We start from the raw sequence: 23,827 nt of genomic DNA, 5'->3' as shown, positions 1-23,827 counted from the left end.
CTATTACAGTTGTCCCACTTTTTCCCCCATCACCCCCCCTCCACCAAGCCTGCCCCCCACTTCCATAATCAGTCACCGTTGTCCAGGTCCATAGGTCCTTCATGTATGTTCTTTGTCTAATCCCTTCCCCTTCTTTCACTCAGTCTCCATCTACCCCCTCCCCACTTTCAAGTTTTGGGTCTCTTCTTAATTTAATCAAAGTGATAGATATTAATGGGATTCTTGCACATACTAAAAACTACCAATGCTGTATTAGCAATGAATCTGTCAACTCATACGACAGATCAAAGATTACGTTCTTACATCTTCCATGACATTTCGAAGTAGACCATTTTTGTTGTGGGAGAAAGACAGGAAACAGGAAAGGTCATGGATTCTTATCAGTCACATGGCCCTGTAAAGCAAAGATGAGTGTTTCCTGGCAGTGAACGACCCCGATGGGGATTCATGGGTTATTTGCTGGAGCAAATCGTCTTTAGCTCGTTTCACACATCAAGACTTGCAGTCCTTTAAACTCGGCAATTATAGAATATTCAGTCATGTACCAGGTGGCTCCTCTGTGCAATGTTATTCCTATTTTCCAAGCCTCCTCCTCTGATAAATATTAATAAAATCAGTACAGATCTAAGATCCAGTAGTCTTATCTGACTGTCTTCTGAGGAAATAAGGCTTTGTATTAAAAACTTTACAAGTGACACCTAAAATGATATGTTTAAGTGAAATTATAGGCATATGTAATAGACTACAATCAACAGTTAACAATACATGCTGTGTGTCTTCTTACAAAACAATTATATATTCAAAAATTATATTTGATCTCTTTACTTGATACATAATATTTCATTCTAGTTAAGATGCCTATCTTAGTTCATTCTTATTGTGGTAGCCATAGACATTTAGTTATTACATGAGTGGATAATGCTTGAATTCATTGCTATGTCATAGTTTTTAACATGCATCTTTCTAGAGGTGTTCAAACCTTAAAGAAGAGGACAATATATTTTTCTGTTACAGAATGGTTTATGTAGAGCCATTAAGATATGATCTTTTTCTAATTGGTTTTGTTCTAATTTTATGTTACTAAGGAGTAAGAAGAACTAGATATTAATGAGTCGCTTTCAACTTATTCATTTGAAGTATCTTATATATGTGGGTTCTCTGCTGAAATAATCTTTTTATCTCTAGATATTCTAAAGTTGTCTTTAATATTCTTAATTACATATTGAATTACCTGCCTTTATAAAATAGGTACTTTAAGCATTTGCATATTTGTGTGTGTGTGTCCAAGCCAAACTTAATTAATGACCATATAAACAACTTATTCATATACAAGTAGCCCATTAAGTAATTGAAGACATTATAGAAAATTAGATATCATTATACATTCACATAGTTGCACTTAATGAAATGTGGGATGTTAAATATGATATTAATAATTAATAAAGATGATTTCCCCCCTTCAAGATGTTCTTAAAGTCTTTCAATGTAACAAAGTTCTGCCAATCAGAAGGCAAAGAATAGTTTGAAAAAACTACAGGACACTTGGAATCATAGTCTAAATTCCGAGAGGCTTCTGGGTAGAAATGTATCTGAAAGTACAGCTGTGGAGGGTGTTTTCCAGTTCTTGCAGCTGGGGGCCAATCTGTGTCTTCCTTTATGGCCTCGGAGACCCTTCTCTTTTCTCATCTGCCTTTGCATATCCTCAGAGAAGAAAAAAACTTTACCATTTATGCTCATTATCAGTATTCTAGTACAGACATTGCCCATTTCACAGAAATACTTGAATCTATAATTGGGCTGTAAATCAAAGATTGCATTTTTCTTACTTCCTTCAAGTGGCATGGTCTTAGGGCTCAGTACCATCCTTGAAGACAAACATCTTAGATTATGGCCACAGGGAGAGAGATTATACACCCGAGCCAATGAGATTTGAAGAGGGAACGAAGGCAGACAGACGTCAGTGGGAGCCTCATTTCCGCCTCAGTGCTCTGAGCCTTTTAATGAGCGTAATTTATTGTTTCCAGTCTCCCCTACCAAACTCTGGCACTTGTCTGTTTATTTGCATATGACTCTCATGTGGATTCCTCAAACAAAGAGGTTGCTGACATCATGTTGCCCTTTCCCTTCTGCCAGCCTCTGGTGTTGAAACTGTGGGTTACCAGGAAGCGGTGACTCAGCCCCTGGCTTGTTCACAAAACCAAAGAAGTACGAAATTAACGTACCAAAATAAATATTAACTATTTCAAACCAAGGACTCTGCTAAGCTAGAAAATAGGACAAGTAAAATTCTCATTCTGGTCTGTTTGACGCCACTAGTCTTGTCTGAAATGTTTTAACTCAGAGAAATCAAAATCACCATATTTGATAATGACAAACGAACCATAAGACATTGCCAATGAGTGCCATTGGCATTTTAACAGTTGTCAAACTCTTCTCCAGATTTGCTCTCCTAAAATGAACTGTTTATTTTAAAAAGATCTCTAAGCATCTGACATATGTATGTGGGGATTAGTTCATGTGGTACAGCTCATGGGATCTCAACATGGTAACTTTTTGCATAGAGCTTTGTGAATTGGACCTTATTTACATTTTCATTGTCTGACATTCCTTACAGGATTCTCTGCTTTATATTTTCCACAGCGTTTGCCACTATCTATACTGTTTGCCTATATCTACATTGATGTTTATTAGAAATAAAGATTTGTATCCATATTCATTATGTGTCTCCCTCCAGTGAATGGTTAATTCCATCAGACCAAAAATTTTTGTTTTATTTTGTTTTGTTCTGAACTGATATATCCTCACTGCATAAAACAGTTTAACACACAGTAAATGCTGAGTAAACATTTGTCAACTAAATATGAATGATTTTTAATAGATTTTGGTTAATGATTCAGTTAGCTACATAAAGCAATTTAACAATTGACTCAAAGTAAATTGCATAATAATTAAAACCATGCCTGATCCTGTCTGATGTATATAATTTATGTACTTATGTAATGATTTAGTTAATGTCTCTAAACATTTGCTATCCCTTTCCTTCAGAGAAAATTGGGCTGTACATAAATTCCTGTAGATTTATACAGGAATACTTTTATACTTTTCTAACGAGTAGAAATGAAGCAGAATAGCGTATACATATGTGTACAAATTGTAGACCTGTGACCATGTATTCTGCTGCCGCATTTATTTTTGTGCTATTGCATGTCAAAACATATTATTCCACCCATACCATCCATCATTGTCTTCTTTTGTCATGAAATATTTGCATGCTGATAGACAACAAAAATTGGCATGTTTCTGTAAGTTTTCCATTTCACTGCTGGCAGCTTTTGAGCCTAGATGGAGTACTTTGCAATTCAAAGGTGAGAAAGAACTTGTGAGTTGATTTCCAACTTCCCAGTCACCTCTGTTCAGCCCAATGTTTACTTGGTGTGATCTTGGGGCCATTGTTCTTCAGCTGTAACAGACAATAATCCCTAATCAGGTACAGTGTTTCAAGAACTAAAATCACCTGTTTTTATAGGACTCTTTGCATTTCAACCAGCCTTTCAACTGAATTCCATCCTGCAAAGCTCTTTTTATGTTGGTTCACAAACAAATAATATCAAATTTGCTTCCCTTCAGAGCAAATTGCCAAAGAACAACTCAGACTGGGTTCAAATACGTGATTGCCTCATTTAACCTCATGGAAACTAATGGTATTCGATTGTAATGAAAAATATTTTGTATCACGTAAATCTGTGAAGTGCACTTGATAGTAAGTTTTCCTCCATTTCTTTAACTATCTTTAAAATTCAAACTGAGTCATTTTCTAAGATTTATAACTATGCCATTCACGGTTTCTTAAATGCCATTGATGTTATTTATATTGTAATACTGATTTGGTAGTACTAAAATGTAGTACTTCACATTTTGCCACTCAGTGACCAAATAATATACTCCTATTACGGCAAGAATCAGGATTCACAGTGGCATGGGCTGAAATGCATTTTTCTTTAGCTGCCTTCATAGTTCTGTGCTGTGATTGCCCCTCCACCCAGGCAGATCTGACTGAATAGAGACATTCATTCACCCTGTCTTACTGACACATTAACTGTTGACTTAATCCCAGGCCTAGATGCTTCTTTGGAGCATTTATATGGAAACTTTTGTTATTTTTGAACAGTGGGAAAACGGGAGGGAGTAACTCAGTCCAACTACCTGGCCAGCACTTCAGATGGGGATGTTGTAAGCAACAGATGGGTCGATACACGCTCTCGGAGACGAAAATTGGTTTCAAAGAATTTTAGTTTTATTAATCACAAAATAATGGTCCAAATGTGAATTTAGTGGCCAAGCTTTACCTGCGCAGAGGCGAACTTCCCAGATGTGACTGGAGCCACGTAGCTACCCAGAGCTAACGGATGGAAGTCGCACATGGCTTACAGACTACGGGATTTTTATAGGGCAGAGCAAGCAAGCGCGGGCTTACAGAAGCAGATGTGGCGGTTAGCTATTAGCTAGGTTGCTAAGTTGAAAACGGCGAAGGTCCCTAATTGGTGGGTGTTGCTGCTGGCGGACCTCTTCTGGAGGGCCCTGGTTAGTTACCTTATTTGGCTAGAATTTTGAACCCAACTGTTCCCGGATGTTTATTTATTACCCAGTCTCAGGAACTGCAGATGCCTAACGGCTGTCTGTATGTTTCCACTACTAATGGCCATTACAGGGAGAGTTATTTCCCATTGTTCTACAGTGGACAGAGTAATTTCATTATCCTCCAGATTTTCTACTTTACAAAATAAAAATCCTGATCTTGAAGGTGCAGTGTGTTATTGCCATACTCCACCTATTGAACTCACCTTAAAGTAATTGGGCTGGTGCCTACAGTTAACCTTCTCCTGTGGTGACATGCTCCAGTGACTCCAGCCTTTCATTTGACACATGAGAAAAGTGATGTCCGAGAACTGGACCTGGAACTGGAATGAGAAACTCTCACCCACAATCTGGGCCACTTTCTGCTCTGTGACACCCCCTATATTATGATCTATGTGGTGCCGGTTACTAGAAAAAAGGATTGGCATAGGTGTTCTGCATCCTTAATATGAGTGGTGCTGTTGACATACATAGTCAAAGAGAAAGCAAAGTGTTTGAAGTTAGCTGAATTTATGATAAGGCACCAAGGAAAATCATTAAAAAATAGTAACGGGGGAAAAAAGGAATTCAGCTTGGTAGTTTTGAAAGCCTTGATAAACAGAGGTCATCAGTGGGAATAGTCACAGAGGCATGGAAAAAATAGTTTATATTTGTGCTCATCTGTAATAAGAGTTCTAATTAATTACTAGTTTTTTGTTGAATTCACTTTTGAAAAGGAACTGTTATCCTTGTAATCTTTATCTCCCTTGACATCTGATGAAATCTAGGCTGATTACTTTTCAGAAAAAGAAAGAGTTGTTGATGGGGAATCTCTTCTATTAAAAATAATGCAGAAACAAAACAAACAAAAACCCTCTTTACTGTATCTGAAGGCTACAAATAAGATATACTGTCAAGTTTTATTACCATGATGTTTTATTAAAACATGACCTTGTGAGTGCTTTCTTCAGCTAACAACTGTAATTGAAATGATCATTGTAAATTTCTGAAAATCTTGCATTTTTTTTGCAAATATCCTATGACCCACTGTAGATATTCCATGCTCTATATCTGACTCTCTATCTAGGATATGGGAGTAGGTGGTGAAATAGATTCATATTGCCGTGTTTTTTGAACATTCACAACTGATCACCGCTATCAGGTTACCTGACCTGTACAGACTCGCAAATCTCTGTATTATTACTGTGAATTCAGAAAACACTGGAAATGTTGCCTTGACACCTCCGTGTTGCTACTTCTGTGGTCCCTTACTTCAGCTGGCCCAGCGATTGGTCCACAGAAAGCTCCTGTTTTCTCTTTAAAAAAAATTTAAATACATTTTGTTGATTATACCATTACAGTTGTCCCATTTCCCCCCTTCATTCCCCTCCACCCTGCACACCCCCTTCCCCCACCATTCCCCCCTTTAGTTCATGTCCATGTGTAGTAAGTTCTTTAGCTTCTACACTTCCCGCACTACTCTTGCCTCCCCCTGTCTATTTTCTCCCCACCTTCTATGCTACTTATTCTCTATACGTTTTCCCCCTCTCTCCTTCTCCCCTGTTGCTAACCCTCTATGTGATCTCCACTTCTGTAGTTCTGTTCCTGTTCTAGTTGTCCACTTAGTTTGTTTTTGTTTTAGGTGTGGTTGTTAATAACTGTGAGTTTACTGTTGTCTCTTTTGATTAGACCACCGGGACGCTGCTGCTCCAGGTAAGCGCTTCAGCTTGTACTCCCTAGCTGACACCCTAGGAGGCTGGAGACTAAAGCAAGAGGTGTAATATTTTTCTTGGTTTGTTTTAAGCACTATGAATTCATTTATTTTATTCACAGACTGACCTTCACCACCAGCAAAGAAACCAATTTATGTTGCTTTATAAAAAGGAGCCATTAATGTTAAGAAGTTTCATGTCTCTAAAAATGTGGTATGTAATTACCTAATACTGAAATATTTAAAGCAGAAAAATACCAAATATAATTCTAATGTACCTGACTATGTGTCATATAAATTCCATTAATTTAACTATTTAGCCTAAACTTACAATTATTAAGTGATTCACTCTTCAAAATATTTCCCATGTACTTAGAACATAATTTAGGATAGAATCATCTTATAATAATAAAATTAAAAATCCATATAGTTGCCTCCAGTGCAGAAAACACATAAAGGCAGCAAGAATATAATAGCATAAGTGAAGGGAGAAACAAGTTTGATGGGAAGGGGTGCTTGTTATAAATGAGGTAATGACATTTGTGTCCTTCAACCCTAACACAGAAAATGTAGCCCGGACTGTTAAGAATGTGTGTTAGAATCTTACTAGAACCTTACTAGAAAATTGCTGTGATATTTAGAGTAGAGTCTTGGGTCACGTCATTCCCCTAGTTGTCTATTGCAAGTGAATGTGGTTTGTCCAGCAGTTTGTGACCCTGGGTGATTCAGGGGTCAGAATAGACTGTGGCTTCCCATGGGGCAGTCACCCAGTGCCAATGTTGGTGACTCAGCATGGAACAGAGGTTAAAAAAGTCACTTTGATGCTCTGTGCAGAATATGTAGTTTTTTGGCTGAACACATCACTGAAGGTATCATTTGTTAGATTTCCCTGAAAACAGAAATTGTAGGCTTTTAATTAGAATCCCTGGTGTTTCACTTGCTTCATTCCAAAAATGCAGTGGAATATAATTACCAAAGTTGAACACCAGGAAGGACCCCCCCAAAAAAGCATATTGATGTCCTAATATTGTCTTTGCCATTAACTCTTATAATTGAGAGTGCAATTCTTGAATTCAGTTACTCAATTTGGAAAAGAAAATAACCTAGTGTTTCCATTACTCCGTGTTACCTGTATTCATCTCATTTATTTATCTGCATTTATTTTGTCTTGTAGATGTTCAGTTTTCTGCCTGTTTTTAGTACTTAAGAGAAGTGAAGTTATCAAGAGAGAATTTTCAAGAATGTTATTTGTTTGTTTGTTTGTTTTTGGTTGCAGATAGTTCTGATCATGGGCAGTGACTGTAGGAATAAAGCAAGAGGTGTGCAGGGAGGGGGAGTGGATTACCGGGCAGGTTAGGGTGGGTTCGAAATGGACTTGAATTGGTCACAGCACCAAGGTCAAAGAACCAAAGGGAAGTAAACCAGAAAGTATGAAGAGGAGTCTGAATCAAGGGCTATATGGATTTTGGGGTTTTTTTACGTTGATTTTTAAATGTCTGTGAGCAGTCAGTTGGCAATCTTCAGTATGTGGTTGGTAAAACAAAACAGGTCTAAATATCAGAAGAGATAGGCAACTAGGCTGAAGGCTAATATTTGGAAATCATTGGTTAGAGGTGATAATTGAAGTTATAAAGATTCTAGAACCTCTTACTGTGCATATTTATTCACATGTCCAACCAATTTTGAGTGGCACACATGAGATGGTAAGAAGAAAATAACATTTCATATTACCAAAGACACAAAGGTAATAGAAAGAGTAGAATCAGCATTTTGGCCAATGCCAGATCCTTTGAGTTTCCAGATTTACATTTCAGGCTTTTCTGAAAAGTAAAAAAAAAAAAAAAAAAAAAGATAATACTTCTGGTTGCTTGCTTCACTGAACTTTGTTCTAACACCAAATTTTGATTATTGGGCTATTTCTTTGGCTCTCCCTAATGATACATGGGTATTTGATTGGAGCTTAACGAAACTCAGTATTCCTCTTAGCTCTCAAGTTACCAAAAACACAATCTGGGGCCCCCAGACCTGAGAAAATCTTCTATTATGCTAACAAATAGACATGAAAGTGTGATCTTGGGGAAGTAAAATAAAGTTTTACCCCAGCTCCAAGAGATCCTATTACTTTGTTTGAATCTTACTTTGGGAGAATCTGAGATCCATAGGTTCTTACATCTACTCATTGTAGATTCTGCTCCTAAGGGACCTGCTATTAGTCATATAAGCTTACACTTCAGGCTGTGAGTCCTAATAAAGAAAGAACATCGATGGTCGCATCAGTTCTCCCTGACCTGCAGTCCCTCAGCCTTATCCTATGATTCCTGTGAGAAGCTGTCATTCATGGCACTAGCTAAAGCGGACATTTTCCCTGGAAATTGATTGTCACACATTGTTCGGTGCTGGTGCCCCAGGCTGGGGGCGGGCATGGCTATTTTTCATCTTCTCTCATTTGTTAGAAAACCTGTACCTTCACTTGACTGGTTTGGGAACAAAGGAAGATCAGCATACTTTTTGTATGTATGAATCACCTCAGTCTTTTGGGTTGTTCAGAAGGGACTGATTATTTGTAATCACCACTAATAAAGTCAAAATTAGCGTCTCATTATTTAAACGTATTGAGCAGCAGGAAAGAAAAGGCACTATGAGAATGGATTGTAATTAAAAGTCTATAGGCTTAAAAGTCTATTAGCTTAAAACATCTAAATAGATTTCTCACAATAACTAAGGAGAAATGTATCCCTTGGTACGTATACACAATGAACAGCTTGGCTTGTTGTATTCAAGTTCTCATGCAGTAAAACGAAGGCAAACTTTGGGAAGTTAAGCCTCAGTTTAAGGCAAAGTCCATGTCTCTGTGATGAAATTGAGCAGATGAAAAACTAGGATTTGTAGCTGACAACATCTGATTCACATCACAACACAATGGATTGATTAGCTCTGTCTACTTAAGATAAACATAGCCAGCAAATTAACTAAAATATGTGTAACCCAATGGGTACACGAATACGAAAACTCCATCATTGCATTCTGAGCTGTGTGCATGGTAGATAGATCTTACTGCAACAAGCAAGCAAACATGTTACCTCATAACATCACATGAACAGATTTATCCATTATAAATAAAATACTATAAATATTTTCTCAGAGAGAATCATTTAAGCTTCTGTTAAGTTTTTAAAATGTGTTTATTTTATTTTTTTTTAGAGAGGGGAGGGAGAAAGAGGGGGAGAGAAACTTTGATGTGTGAGACCAACATTGATTAGCTGGCTCTCTTATACACCCCAACCAGGGCCCGAACCCACAACCCAGGCATGTGCCCTGACTGGGAATCCAACTGGCCACCTCTTGGTTTGTGGCATGATGCCCAACCAAGTGAGGCATACCAGCCAGGGCAAAGCACCTGTTAATTTTATAAATTTTTGTTAAAACACAATACTGCTTCATTAAAAAAACAAACAAAAAAACCCAAAAAAACCTCATGCCCTGCCTCGTGTGGCTCAGTGGATTGAGTGCTGGCCTGAGAAACAAAGTGTTGCCTGTTCAATTCCCAGTCAGGGCACATGCCTGGATTGTGGGCCAGGTCCCCAGTAGAGGGTGTGTGAGAGGCAGCCACACATTGATGTTTCTCTCCCTCTCTTCTCCCAACTCTAAAAATAAATAAATAACTTCTTTAAAAGTTCTTTCGTGTTCCTCAGTCCCTTGCACCCAGCACATACTTAATAGCCATTCTAAGTGAATTGTCTGTAAGAGTGAAAAAACCTTGTGTAAGCATTCTTTAAAAATCCCTCAACCATGTATTATTGCTAATATTCTTATTTTCTCACCCCTGAGGTAGTATTCTGTGCAAATTTGAATTACTAAGTCCTGAAGTCTAAGTTTTAGAAAACTTAAAATTATATCTCATTTTAAAACTACATTGTCATTGTTTCTTATTTTTGAAGTAATTGTATTTTTTCATTTCATCTCTTGCTTTTTTGAAGATTGAAATGAGTGGTTTCATTTATTTTTTACTTTATTTATTTACTTATTTAATCTTTTTTTTAAATTTTTTAATTTTTTAAAATTGATTATGCTGTTACAGTTGTTCTATTCCCACCTTCATTCCCCTTCACCCTACCCCCCCATCCCCACCATTACCCCCCTTTAGTTTATGACCATGTGTCTCAAGTCCTTTAGATTCTATATTTCCCATGCTATTCTTGCCCCCCCATCTATTTTCTGTCTACTGTCTATGCTACTTATTTTCTGTACCTTCTCCCCCCATCTCCTCCTCCCACTCCCCTGTTGCTAACCCTCCTTGAGATCTTCATTTCTATGTTTCCACTCCTGATCTAGCTGTCCTTTTAGTTTGCTTTCGTTTTAGGTGTGGTTGTTAATAACTGTGAGTTTGTTGTCCTTTCACTGTTCATATTTCTTTAACTTCTTTTTCTTAGATATGTCCCTTTAACATTTCATATAATAAGGGCTTGGTGATGATGAACTCCTTGAATTTGATCTTATCTGAGAAGCACCTTATCTGTCCTTCCATGCTAAATGAAAGTTTTGCTGGATAGAGCAATCTTGGTTGTAGGTCTTTGGATTTCATGACTTGGAATACCTCTTTCCAGCCCCTTCTTGCCTGTAAGGTCTCTTTTGAGAAATCCGCTGACAGTCTGATGGGGACTCCTTTGTAGGTGACTGTCCCCTTAGCTCTTGCTGCTTCTAGGATTCTCTCCTTCATTTTAATTTTGGCTAATATAATTATGATGTGCCTTGGTGTGTTCCTTCTTGGGTCCAACTTCTTTGGGACTCTCTGAGCTTCCTGGATTTCCTGGAAGTCTATTTATTTCCTTTGCCAGATTGGGGAAATTTTCCTTTATTATTTGTGCAAATAAGTTTCCCACTGGTGGCTGTGCCTTTCCCCTTTCTGGTACCCCTATAATTTGGATATTGGAGCGTTTAAAGATGTCCTGGAGGTTCCTAAGACTCTCCTCATTTCTTTGAATTCTTGCTTCCTGACTCTTTTCTGTTTGGCCATTATTTGCTTTCTTCTGGTCCACTCCATTGATTTGAGTCCCAGTTTCCTTTTCATCGCTATTGGTTTCCTGTGCAATTCCATTCATTTCAATTAGTTTCGCCTCCATATGTTTCTCTAATTTGTGGCTATAATCAACCAGTTCTGTGAGGATCCTGATGACCAGTGTTTTAAACTGTGCATCGGAGAGTTTTGCTATTTCTTCATCGCTTAGGTCTATGGGCTCAGGGACTGTGAGAATTTGCGACATTTTTGGTCTGTTCTGGCCCTTTAAGTGTGAGAAGCGGCACCTTGGACTCCCAGGTCGCTGGGTTGTGACGCTGTATGTGGGGGCGTGGTCAGAGCGGGGAAATGGGGGCGCCCTCTACTGCAGCTTGCTGCGGGGACGCTGGCCCCGGTCCAACCGCCCAGTCCCTCGCCTGTCCGCACGCGTGCAAATATGCGACCATAGTCAACACGCAGCACCGCTTCCCCGCTGTCTCCTCCGCGGTCGCTGGCCTGGTGGTTCGCTCGGTTGCTCACTAGGTCCAACCCTGCACCTGGATTCTGCGTCTGGATTCCGCGCCTGAGCCCGTCTGACCGAGTCCTCCTGTGCAACCCTGCTCCAGCAGCTGCTGGTTTCACCCCTTACCGGTCAGGCTGAAGAATTTGTTGTTAACGGACTTCTGAAAAGTTCAGTTTTCCGTGTTCTGGCTGTGATTTCTGTTGCTAATATTTAATTGTCCCTAAACTTGGTTGTGTGAGAAGGCACGGCACATCCACCTATACCTCCATCTTGGCGGAAGTCTATTTACTTATTTAATCTTGATCATATTGTTTCCATTACCATTTAGTTCCTTTATATATCACTCCCCCCAGCAATCACCACCCTGCCATCTGTGTCCACGAGTCCTTTTTCCTTTTTGCTTGGTCCTCCACCCCCTTAACTTCTCCCTCACTAGCTGTCATGTGCTTTCTGTCTATGATTCTGTCTCTGTTTTCCTTGTTAGTTCAGTTTGTTCATTAGATTCTACATATGACTGAAATTGTATCGTACTTATCCTTCTCTGACTGGCTTATTTCACTTAGTGTAATACTCTCCTTGGGGATTACAAATCAAATGTTAAGGGTGACCACCCCTCCCCTTCTCTTGCTGACTCATTTAGATGTCTTTGAGTGTATATATCCTACAAAGGAAACAGTCAGTTGGGTTTGGGTCACAGTGCAAATAAAGATTCTATGTACGAGGTGATCATAATTATATTTGGGGACACTGATGAGATCTGACTTATTTTCATAATGATATTTATATATCTGTTTCATTGACAAATCACATTGATTCAGTGTGGCTTCTAGAAAGTGGTAACTCAGTGTATCCTTCTCTCTTAAGGTCATATGCAATCAATGAGTTCTGGCCAGAACTCATGTAGGACCATGAGGAATTAATGACTGTCAGTCTCAGGGTCCATTTTCAGGGTCCCTTTTAGCTGTCGCAAAACTATGCTGATACACACTATGGAGAAAAGAAAAGATTCTTGCAAGAGGCACTTTGCTACTTTTTTATAAGAAACAATTCTTGTTGATTTCCTTTGATAGTGGACAATAATCCAACCCACACTTGTAAACTGTTTTGAAAAATATGTTTTATAATGAAATAAACTACTACAATACATACAAAGAGTGATTTCTCCAATAAGCCCCCCCCTTCTACATTAAATATTGCTTGGTTTAGTAGCTATTACTAGCCAATTAAAGATGTGAGAAAAAGGACTTAGATTTAATTACTTCTTACTTGTAACAGAAACAAAATAACTCTAATTTACTGTTATTTTTTAAAACTCAAATCTTAAATGACTTCCTTTTATTGTCACCTTTGAATTCATTTGGATTTTTTTCCTTGTGCAGCTTCTTGTCATGAATTTCTCCAACTAATGGATTCTCTCCATTGTTTTATAAAATAGAAACACATACTTTCCCTTAAAACACTGTACCAAGTGGTTAAGATGTTAACCTTTCTCCATTTGAATTAGCATTTAATCTCCCATTGCATGATTAAGGGACACTGTTTATGGTAGAACTCAAATAAATTAAAGTAAAACAGTTGATAAAATATTACTTGTAAATATTAAAAATGGGTATTCTTCCAATTTTAAAACCTAGGTCCTGAAACTCACATAAATATTTTCTAATACATTGTTTTGCCTTTAGACTTAATTCCCAGTATGTTTCCTATTCATCATTTCTTGTAATTATTGCAGCTCTGTTTTTTATATATATTTATTATATATATGCATCCATTAGTGGTGTATTGGAATGAACTTATCATAATTGTTAACTTTGACAGGGATTTCATTGTCATTTAAGTGGAAAGTGATTTGATGAAAGAAATCCAGGACCTATTTCTTATGGCTGTTGTCCCAGGAAATGACTTGTAAATGCAGTGAGTCTCGGGAGAGTTCTATTCCATTTATGTTATAGTTGAAAAATAACTTCAATTTATATTTAAATTTCCTGTACATATTTTCACATTCAACCCATTCCTATTTCTCTATGTACATAATTCATTATCGTCCCTATTCCCTCTCTCTAAACATCAGAATTTAAAAAAATTCTCTCAAACCAGATTGATTTTCCATTTTCAGCAATATCATATGGTACTGAGAGAGTGGTGGGATTCAGAACAACCAGATGGTATTATTAAAAATAGCGTATGACACTATTTTGAGCTGATGTATTGTGATTAAATAAGAAATGAGAATTAGGTTGATTATATGGCCATCTCATAATTTATTACACCATCATATTTGTAGGAACTTTTAAAAACATGTATATTTCAGATAAAATTGAATTACTACTTAATAATGAAGTTTATCAACAATTGATAATCTTAAAAATATGTGGACCTAAAATATTTCTTAGTTTTTATTGTGGAGTTCTGATAGCCTAGGGATATTATGGGTATTTAAGGCAGTTTTAAATCAAAATATGATCATCTTTTTAAAGAAGGCATATTTACATGATATTGATCAAAGAATTTTCAGATAATGGATTTTCACTACTTTCTGTTATGTTGCAGTAGAGCCTAGAATATCTTTATAAGACACATAAACTTTTCATATTGTATAATCTGCTTAGAGTATTTGCCTTATTTGTACATGGATGCTCTCTTAGGATGCATAACTAATTGCATGCATACAAAAAAGTGAATTTACTGTTAAGTTTCAATAAATGCTACACATGTTCATGCATATTATTTGAGTAAATAACTTCAGTGATAAATATCTAACCCTTCTGGTATTACTAACATAACTTTGACTTATCTACTGTGTTTTCATTTTCAAAGAATAATAATGTGATTTGATTCTTTAGATTTCTTTCTACTTTAGATTTTAAATCATAAGACTGTGTATTTTGATTTTTTCCCCTTTTATGGAAGAAGTTACCACTTGTGTCTGTTTACAAGAAATAAATTTTACATGCTATTAGATGTATTATGGTAATATTTATGCCATTAATCTATACAATAAAGTACTGTTAAAATGGCATAGAGCATTACTGTTATCATGCTTTCCATTTCTTGTCAATATAACAAAGATACATTGGGAATATATGTAGTTTTCAGTTCTTGTCACTACATTATGAAACCACAGCACTAGATTTCACATATGTGTGACATCTTATGATATTTCTCTTGCATTACTTGGCTTATTTCACCTAGCATAATACTCTCCAGTTCCATCCATGCTGTTATGAGGGGTAGAAGCTCCTTCTTTCTTTCTGATGCCTAGTATTTCAATGTGTAAATGGACCACAGCTTTTTGATCTACTCATTGACTGATGGGCACTTAGGCTGTTTCCAGCACTTGGTTTTTGAAAATAACACAGCTGTGAACATAAGGGGAAGTAGATATAATTACATGAACACTTCATTATTCTACCTTGTATTGATCATATTAGGTTTTCTGATTTATATCATGCATTTTAATGGGATACAGATGACTTCTAAGTATTCAATAATTATTTTTATCCATGTAATTAATGAATATTCAATTATGGTGTAATTTTTTTTAATTTTGATAATTCCATCAAAGTGCCAGGCAGTTTCACACTTGTTTTCGTTGAATTACCTAAAAATAAATGTTCAATTAATGCTATAATTTTAAATGATTTATCAGTAATAAGTGCTAACTATGTGTGGCACTCGAAATTCAGTGAATATAAGAATTATGCAGGATGCAGGTGGACATGCCGAATTCCAGGCCATGACACCTGGGATTCTTATTGAGTGTGTCTGTCACAGCCACCACTGCTGCTACCAGCTCTAGAGCAAGTACTGAGAAACACTAGTTTAAATGGTGCAAACTTCAGGCCAGTGTGTGGAGGAAAATAAGTTTCCTTTTACCCTTCTAGGTTCTTGCTCCCCAATAAAAGGTTGCAACAGCACTACAGACACGAATTGTTTGCAATTCGTTTCCCTTCCCCTCTCAACTTTACTGTTCCATACCTTCCATCATGAACCATTGTTACAGGGCCTAACAGTCGGTACAACACACTGAAGAAATTTCTAGCATGCCCATTGATGTGCATACTCTTCAATTTTATTAAGGACATATTCTAGTTGTTATTTTTAAACTGGTATTTGATCACTATCATGTACTTTTTTCTATTTTATTGCTCTATTTGTCTTTTATTTTTTTCATTAAATTCATTGAGGTAATATTGATTGCAAAAATTATACATGTTTCAGGTGTACATTTCTGTGACACATCATTATATACATTACAGGGATATATTTCCATGATAGGTGGTCTGTATACTGTGTTGTATGCCTGCCACCCACAGTCCGGCCTCCCTCTGTCACCATATAAGTGACCCCCTTCATCCCCTTTGTTTTCCCCACCTCCTTTCACTCTGGAAATCACCATACTCCTGTCTGTGATCACATATTTTCAGTTGTGATTTCTGTTAACATTAAACATGGGAGTGTTTAGTTGCAATGTTTGTGTAATTAATAACAGTGCCAAGCTTTCTCTCCTTCCCTGTACATTGTGTGATGATTCCAACCTATATAATTGAAGTCAGAAACCATCTGTTGCTTGAATGACATTTGGTTTATTTAAAATGCATCCATTAAACAGACAAGTTGCGTATCTATGGAAATGAAAAATATTTTGCAAATATAAAGAAGTGAAATTTGAGAGAAAGCACCATTCAGAACAGAACTTATTCAAATGATTTCACAATTAGAAAATGTTAACTACTGACTAATGTTATAAAAAATGAGTTTTGTATTATATGTGATGTATAAATGCATCATCTCTCAAGCTCATATTATCAGCAGCAATAAAATATTAAATACTGAAGATCTGACTTTGTTAATTATGTAAATAAATTACATGGGCAAAAAGGAAAAGGGTTAGTACAATGGGAAAGATCGGAAAACCATGCCAAAGTCCGATGGCAGTCAGACCATTAGTACATCAGGCTTCATCATCCTCAGATGCTGAAAGGCATGTTGTACAGAAGAATCACACTTATTCTGCACAGCACAGAAGGCAGATCTAGGGAAAGTTGTGGAAATTTCTCCTTCTGTCAATTTTTCCATTTCTAGCAACTGCCGATGCTTCTAACACACTTTAAGCTGAAGAAATAGGTAACTGAATTTGTCAAAGCAGAGTAAGGTACATATGACTCTGAGCATGAACTTAGTGGTAAATATTTTAGCAATTTGCTTGCTTTGAATTTCTCCCTCACTTGCTGGTCTCACTGCTGTTTGAATAGTTCAAGGCCACCACATATGTGCTTCCCAATAATGAAGGTACTACAAGAATTCATAAATTTTTATGTAAGTCCCCAAGCCTAGATGTGGTTAGCACCAAAAACAGTGTAGAGATTTCTTCTCTTTCTTTCTTTAAATTGATACTTGGTTTTCATCTTTAAGACCATTACAATGCTCTGCCTTTAGTTTAATATCTGGTTTTAATATTACTAAATACCATTTTTGGACGCAGTTTCAAAGCATGTTGATGTCCGGTTTTATCCCATCTTTTCATACTCACCCAAGCACATATTGTTTTCATTGCTCTTAGAGAGAGAGAAAGGGAGGAAGAAAGGGAGAGAGAAACATCCATGAGAGAGAAGAATCAATTGGTTAACTCCCATCCAGATCAGGGACCAAACCCACAGCCTAGGCATGTGCCCCGACGGGGAATGGAACCTGCAATCCTTGGGTTATGGGGCAATGCTCCAACCAACTGAACCACACCAGCTAGGGCTTATCCTATTTGAATTGTTAGTTATGCAACTCTACTTTCTCAAAAATTTGTAATAACTATTTTATTTAAAAGTTCACAAAACTCTGGCAATTGCCAATTTCACAATTTATAAGCAACAACATTCTAGAAAGAAGCTTTATCTACAAATAGATCACTTCCATTTTGACTGATATGAAATGAATCATGACTCAAGGAAAGATGTCCTCATATAATACTACATAGTCTTCTATCATCAAATAAATGTTCCTGATTCATTTGCTTAAAATTAATTAAATAAAATTAATTTCAATATTACCAAGTGTCAAAAGGTATAAGAGTAAAATAGTCAGAGCTAAGGGAGGATCTGATTCTGGGGTAATTGGAAAACTTTCTGCACGTGCTAGTAATATGTTATGCTATTTTTAAAAAGCCTTAAAAGGTAAAAACTTCAGGAGCCAAATGAAAAAGGGAAAATGAGAAATGACACCATTCAAATTTTATGAAATAGTGAAAAAAAATTAGGCGAACTGATCTATCTTGCAAGATGACTTGAATTGGAAAAGTAGGGAGTTGAGCAAATCATAGGGTCAAACAATAAAGACCTAATACATAATGTATCATCCAGGGGACTTTGCACTGAAGCTACGTGCAAGATATATGTGCTAGCCATAAAATGCGCGTGAACATCTCAAATTGAGTTTTTAAGATTTTTTCATATTCTACTTTATGATATATTGAATAATTATAAATAAGAGACAGTACCCATGGGGAAAATGGGTTGTTTATTATGATAATATATGGGAATGCAGAAGCTTAAAATATATAAAGATATATTTTTGATATATCGAAATAATAAAGATATATTATTGATATAAAGAATGTTTTATATGACTCAAAAACAACCTGGCACTCACATGGTAATCCTTAAAAAGTAATAACCTGACCTATAGTTATGGTTTCTAATCCGAGCTCTGGGCGTTGGCAGAGTCTTCAGCTAGGCAGGGTCAGGGTGTATTCGAACTGATGCTGCGGGAGTGCAAGGTTGGAGGATGGATTTGAAACCGGGGACAGATGATTCTAATGAGCCCCCTGGAACGCAGACTCAAGCACCGGTAATGAGCATCAGGGTCCGGCCTGTCAGCATACAGCCTCTCAGCTGCCAGCCTAACCTTTCTCAGGTGCCACTTGCATTGTGTTATGCAAATGCAACGACATACACCTGATGTTTAACATGGAATTATGCCTTCTTGAGGTATAATGGACACAAGAATGCGGCAACTCTGATAGTTTGCTGGTAAATGAGCCATCTAGGTGACAGCAGTATTATTTTTATGCATTCGTACTTTCTGGAATTTCTATTGATTAGAGCTAAAAACAAGGTATGCAGATTAAGGGGAGAGACCCCTTGTGAATTTTTCTCCTACTGACAGAAACATAGCTAGCCATTCAGGGAGACATTTATTCATGAGTGATCCAGGATTTATTTCCATCCCATAAAGTCGCCATTACAAGGCAGTAGATTGTTTAATTTGTATGCCTGAGCTTCCTCAGAGAGCTGCAGAGAGACACATTATGACACACTGATTAGCATGACAGCTCGGTAATCATCTTCAACACCTGAAAAAAATGAAATACGTTATCCCTCTCTTTGAGGAAATCATTTGTCCCTCTCTTTGAGAGACTTAAGGAATAATTTCCGTGAAATGATTACTATTTGTAAATATATTGGAGGAGAAAAATACCTGCGGATTTTGAATGTCTTCATATGATGAATATGAGCAGAAAGGTACCATGAGAGAGGATTTATCCATTAACAAGTAAGTGGCAAATGAGTTAAACCAGGTTTCTGAAATTTACTGTAAAGGATTCATAAATTGTTAAGTTCGTATAATTATTTTATATTCACATCTATCTGGAAATGTCAATGAATTACAAAATGCAAGCTTGCATTGGAATTATTTTAGTTAACCATGGGGAAAATAGTTAACCATTCTTTTCTTAGTCAAGGTTAATTTTTCAGAAGCCCTTTAAAACAATTCCTAAAAACTGAAATTCCAATAATTTGACTGAGGGAAGTCTTTCATAGATTTATATGTCCATGGACAGCTTAGTTATTCACAGATGTGCAAGTACAGAGCCTCTTCTGAATTCACTAATTAAAGAAACAGAATATCTGTATTTTAAATAATGATGCTGAATATGTTCTGTGGATTATAGAAATAGGTAAGACTTTGAAACTGTAAATGAGAACAATAGCAAATCTCTAATGTCATTGAATTTCATGCAATTTAAAAATGATAGATTAATGTGCAAACCACATATGTTGATCCCCACTTGAGGCATTCTGATATTGGCTGAAGCTAGTACAAACAAGGTTTTATCAATATGACTGTTTCTGAAACCCTGAAACTGCATGTGCAATAATGTCAGCTATGAGAACTGCATTTCAGGAACATGGTTCTGGTGCTGGTAGTGTGTTGATTTGCTTTTAGGAAGGGACAAACACACTTTTGTTCACTCATGGGAGTTCTTACAAAACCCTTACTCTCTCTTATTTACCTGTGAGGTGGGTAAATTTACCCGGGACCTGGGAGGATGAGTGTTGTGGCCAGGCTACCTTTGGATGAAGTCCGGGGCATGCCTTTGCATGGCTTTTAGTGAACTTCCTTCCTAGTATATGTGTCCTAGGATGGGATACATGTTTCCTTTTCACTGAGTTGCTCTTTTGCGCATAGATAAGAAAGTGAAATCAAAACTTCATTTCCCTTACCATTTGACACAACTTCATCTTCCCTTCACTGGCAATTTGTACTGTGTTAGGCTTCAGCAGCACATTGTAAATTCTAGATTAGTTCATTTTCTTGGCAGCAGTTGTTTTCTTATTCATATACTCTTCTATCTAGGTCTAATGCTTTAAACAATGTACATGGCAACAATACATTAACACACACACTAAATGTTTAATATGCATACCATGTTAACATGCGCATGGCACATTATTAATACATATATATACCTGAAACACATTGCTTGTGTCTTTTAGAAAGGATCTCTCAACAGGTATAGATTTTCATGCAAGCAATGGTAAATTAGTCTCATGATAAACCCTATTCTTTTACATGCAGTGACTTTTAATCTGTGATGCATACCATAGTCAATTATAGATAAATGTCTACAATATAGTGGTTTGGACATTTTAAAATGCTTTTTCCAGATCTTGTATCACATACTGCTAGGAGTGAAGTATTTTCATTGATCTGTTGTTGCATAGCAAACTACCTCTAATCTTTGGAACATCAAAGGGAAAGGAGTTGTGCGTTATGTTTTTAGGTCAGGGATTCGGGTAGTGCTCCGCAATGACATGTGACTGCAGTGGGATGGCCTCAATGTGAATAAAATAGGGCTCAAACTGTAATGTCCAGAACAGGTTGTTCACATACAGGTCTAGCTGGTTTCCCCGGAGTGAGTTTTCCAAAGGAGTGAGGGAGAGTCCCAGAGGTTTGGTTACACTTGGCCTACCCATGTTTAGTGTGGTGGAGGACTACAGAAGGCCATGGATAGGTCCTGGGGAGCTTCATTCAAGGGGATGTATTTGTACCACAGCAGTGCTGCAAATAAAATGGAGTGCAGTTACCACCCTTACTGGATGTCTTGAACCTCTTGTTTTGGACACGAAATGTTTCATCTTTCTATTTCACAAGTATATATTTTGTACATTCTGCTGCAATTACCATTTAAGATGAGTTGTATAGTTGCTATTTAATTTGCTATTATAATTATCATGAACTGCTATCTATGCTGTGGAACTATTTTTATTTTTTAAAGCGTAGAATCGATTTAAATAAATTTCAATTCAAGGTACGGCCCATAAGATTCTTTGAAAAGATGATTTGTACTTTAAATTTTCTAAGCCTGCATGATTGAATAACATTCTTATTGTTTATTCTTTCAGTCCACCCAAATCTTACAGATATAACAATAAAAGTTTGTTATATGTATTCACATTTATTATTCCAAAACATGAATTCTTGTCAAATAGTAGCTCAATAAATCCATGTGGAAATGATGATCAGAACTTCCAATGTGCTTGAATGTCTTAGAAGTTAACTTTATTCTGCACCTGGATGTGCCTTGTTTCAAAATATAAGCTAAAGCAGGTTCCCAGAAGCCTGAAATTGTTCCCAAATCAAGATAATGTTGATGTGACTTCACTAGGTAGTGGAAATAATGTATTTTCAAAATTGACTGCATTAAGCAATTATTCAGATGGTAGCTGAAACGCTGTAATTTTCTGGCTTCCTTTCAGTCCCAGCGGCGTGTCACGTTTCACCTGCCAGAAGGCTCTCAGGAGAGCGGCAGTGAGGGTGGCCTGGGAGAGCTGGAGGCTGCAGGCGGGGCACATGCCCTGCCTCTGCACTACCGGAGGGGGGAGGACTTCTACCGCACTGCGCCCACCAACCGCACGGAGGGCGATGGCAATTCGGATCCTGAGTGCAGTAAGTGACACCTATCTTGTCCTGCAGTGTAAATGCACTTAACTTTGCAAGGCACAGAGCTGTAGTCCTGGTAACAATGGCCTTTTAATGACGTTAACAGTAGTTACGTACTTTTAAAATGTAAACACACAAAATTAGCTGGAAGGCCCTTATGCACCTGTTTCCCGTATTTGAAATGTGCGAGCATTTCTATGTTGTGTAACGTTTATTATGAAATTTCATATAGTCATTTTGGATAGGCATAGCTAAGACTTCTTATTTTTATCTGCATCTACATGTATTTATTTGTGCATAACCAGCCTTCTTATTTTATTCATTCATTTGTGAACATGAAAATTCTTTTTATAATTTGGGGAAGTTATTTTTCAGATTTACTTTTCTTCTAAGAGAGAAGAACCATAGAAAATTTATTTTCAAGGAAATGAGAGATCCTGATTCTTATGCTGGGGAGTTGGTCTAAGGTTCTCAATAATTTACTGAAAACCCGTATCTTAGGCCATGTTACCATTTACAAAGATAGTCAGATTTGGTCTCCAGGCCAAAGGTGTAAAAGGCCTTATTTGACAAAATTCAAAGATGTTGAATTCTTTTAAAAAGGTCATGAAGCTGATACTAAATAGAGCATTCATTAAATTTATTATCTTGAACATGGACCAAACGTCCTCACTTACTTTTAATTTTAGGAAATATAAAATTTGCTAAGGTTATACAGAGCTGAAAAGATTCTTTAAAAAATGTTAAATGTATTTTATTGATTATGCTATTACAGTTGTCCCATTTTTTCCTCCCCTTTATTCCTTGTACTCTTTCATAACTGAAATTAGTTTTGCATCTAGTTTCGAGAACAAAATGGCTTCCCATCATTGTGATTTCAGCCTCTGTGTTTGAAACTCCAAAAATTAAGGGAAGTCAATTGGTTGAAGATCAACATGTAATCTAAGACTAAACATACAGAACCAATGACAGCATAATATCAACCTTTGTTTCTCTGTAAAAGTAGACATTGGATATTAAAGGTGTTTGAATATAAACATTTTAGAGATAAAATTCAGTCACCAAATTCAGAAAGGCCTAAAGATCTGCTATCCCTATATGTACTTTCATACTTAAAATTATTTATCGATGTTCATCCTGTGGATGAGAAATTCTATAATGTGCAATACTAATTTACCTTTCATTTACTGTGAACAAGATGGCATAAGAAGCTGTAGCTATATCTGCCACTACAATAAACTCAGAGTCAATCTCTAATAAGAATATGGTCATAAGTAATACATATGCATTAAGCAACGTGTCCTTTCTCTTATTTACTCCATAAATTATTATGTTAATTGTAGGCCTATCACCACTTAACAGATAATATCAATAATATAGAGACAGGGGTGGGTGGAAAAGGTGCAGGGGTTAAGCAATACAAATAGGTAGTTACAGAACAGCCACAGGGCTGTAAAGTACAGTTTAGAAAATGGGGGGGGCAAAGAACTTACATGCATGACCCACAGACATGAGCCATGGTGGGAGGACTGCCTGAGAGAGTAGGGGATGCTGGGAGGAGGGGGCAAAGGGAGAAAAAATGAGGACAACTGTAACAGCATAAACAATAAAATATAATTAAAAAATAAAGCATGTCTCAATAACAAATAATACAGAGATGAGATGAGCACCATTTCTATAGAGAGAATTGTTGCCCTTTTGCTAGAGAATTGCAGGGCAACAATTAAAGAATGAACTCGGCATACACCCACAGTGTGAATCTAACCCT

The 23,827-nt window shown here is 36.9% G+C and overlaps 1 protein-coding gene across 1 annotated transcript in view; it reads left to right on the top strand.

Annotated features, from left to right (window-relative positions):
- Window positions 1–23,827, top strand: part of PCDH11X (protocadherin 11 X-linked) — a 428,759-nt gene that overhangs the window by 282,336 nt on the left and 122,596 nt on the right. The window contains exon 7 of the mRNA XM_053662426.1: window positions 21,876–22,065. Coding sequence (XP_053518401.1) covers window positions 21,876–22,065 — 190 coding nt within the window. The remainder of the gene's footprint in view (window positions 1–21,875; window positions 22,066–23,827) is intronic.

Source organism: Artibeus jamaicensis, unplaced genomic scaffold, assembly GCF_021234435.1.
Source record: "Artibeus jamaicensis isolate MK-2021 breed Jamaican fruit bat unplaced genomic scaffold, CSHL_Jam_final contig_241, whole genome shotgun sequence".
In the NCBI taxonomy this organism is placed as follows: Eukaryota; Metazoa; Chordata; class Mammalia; order Chiroptera; family Phyllostomidae; genus Artibeus; species Artibeus jamaicensis.
The sequence above is the reverse complement of the archived record's forward strand: the minus strand, read 5'-3'. Positions and strand labels throughout refer to the sequence as shown.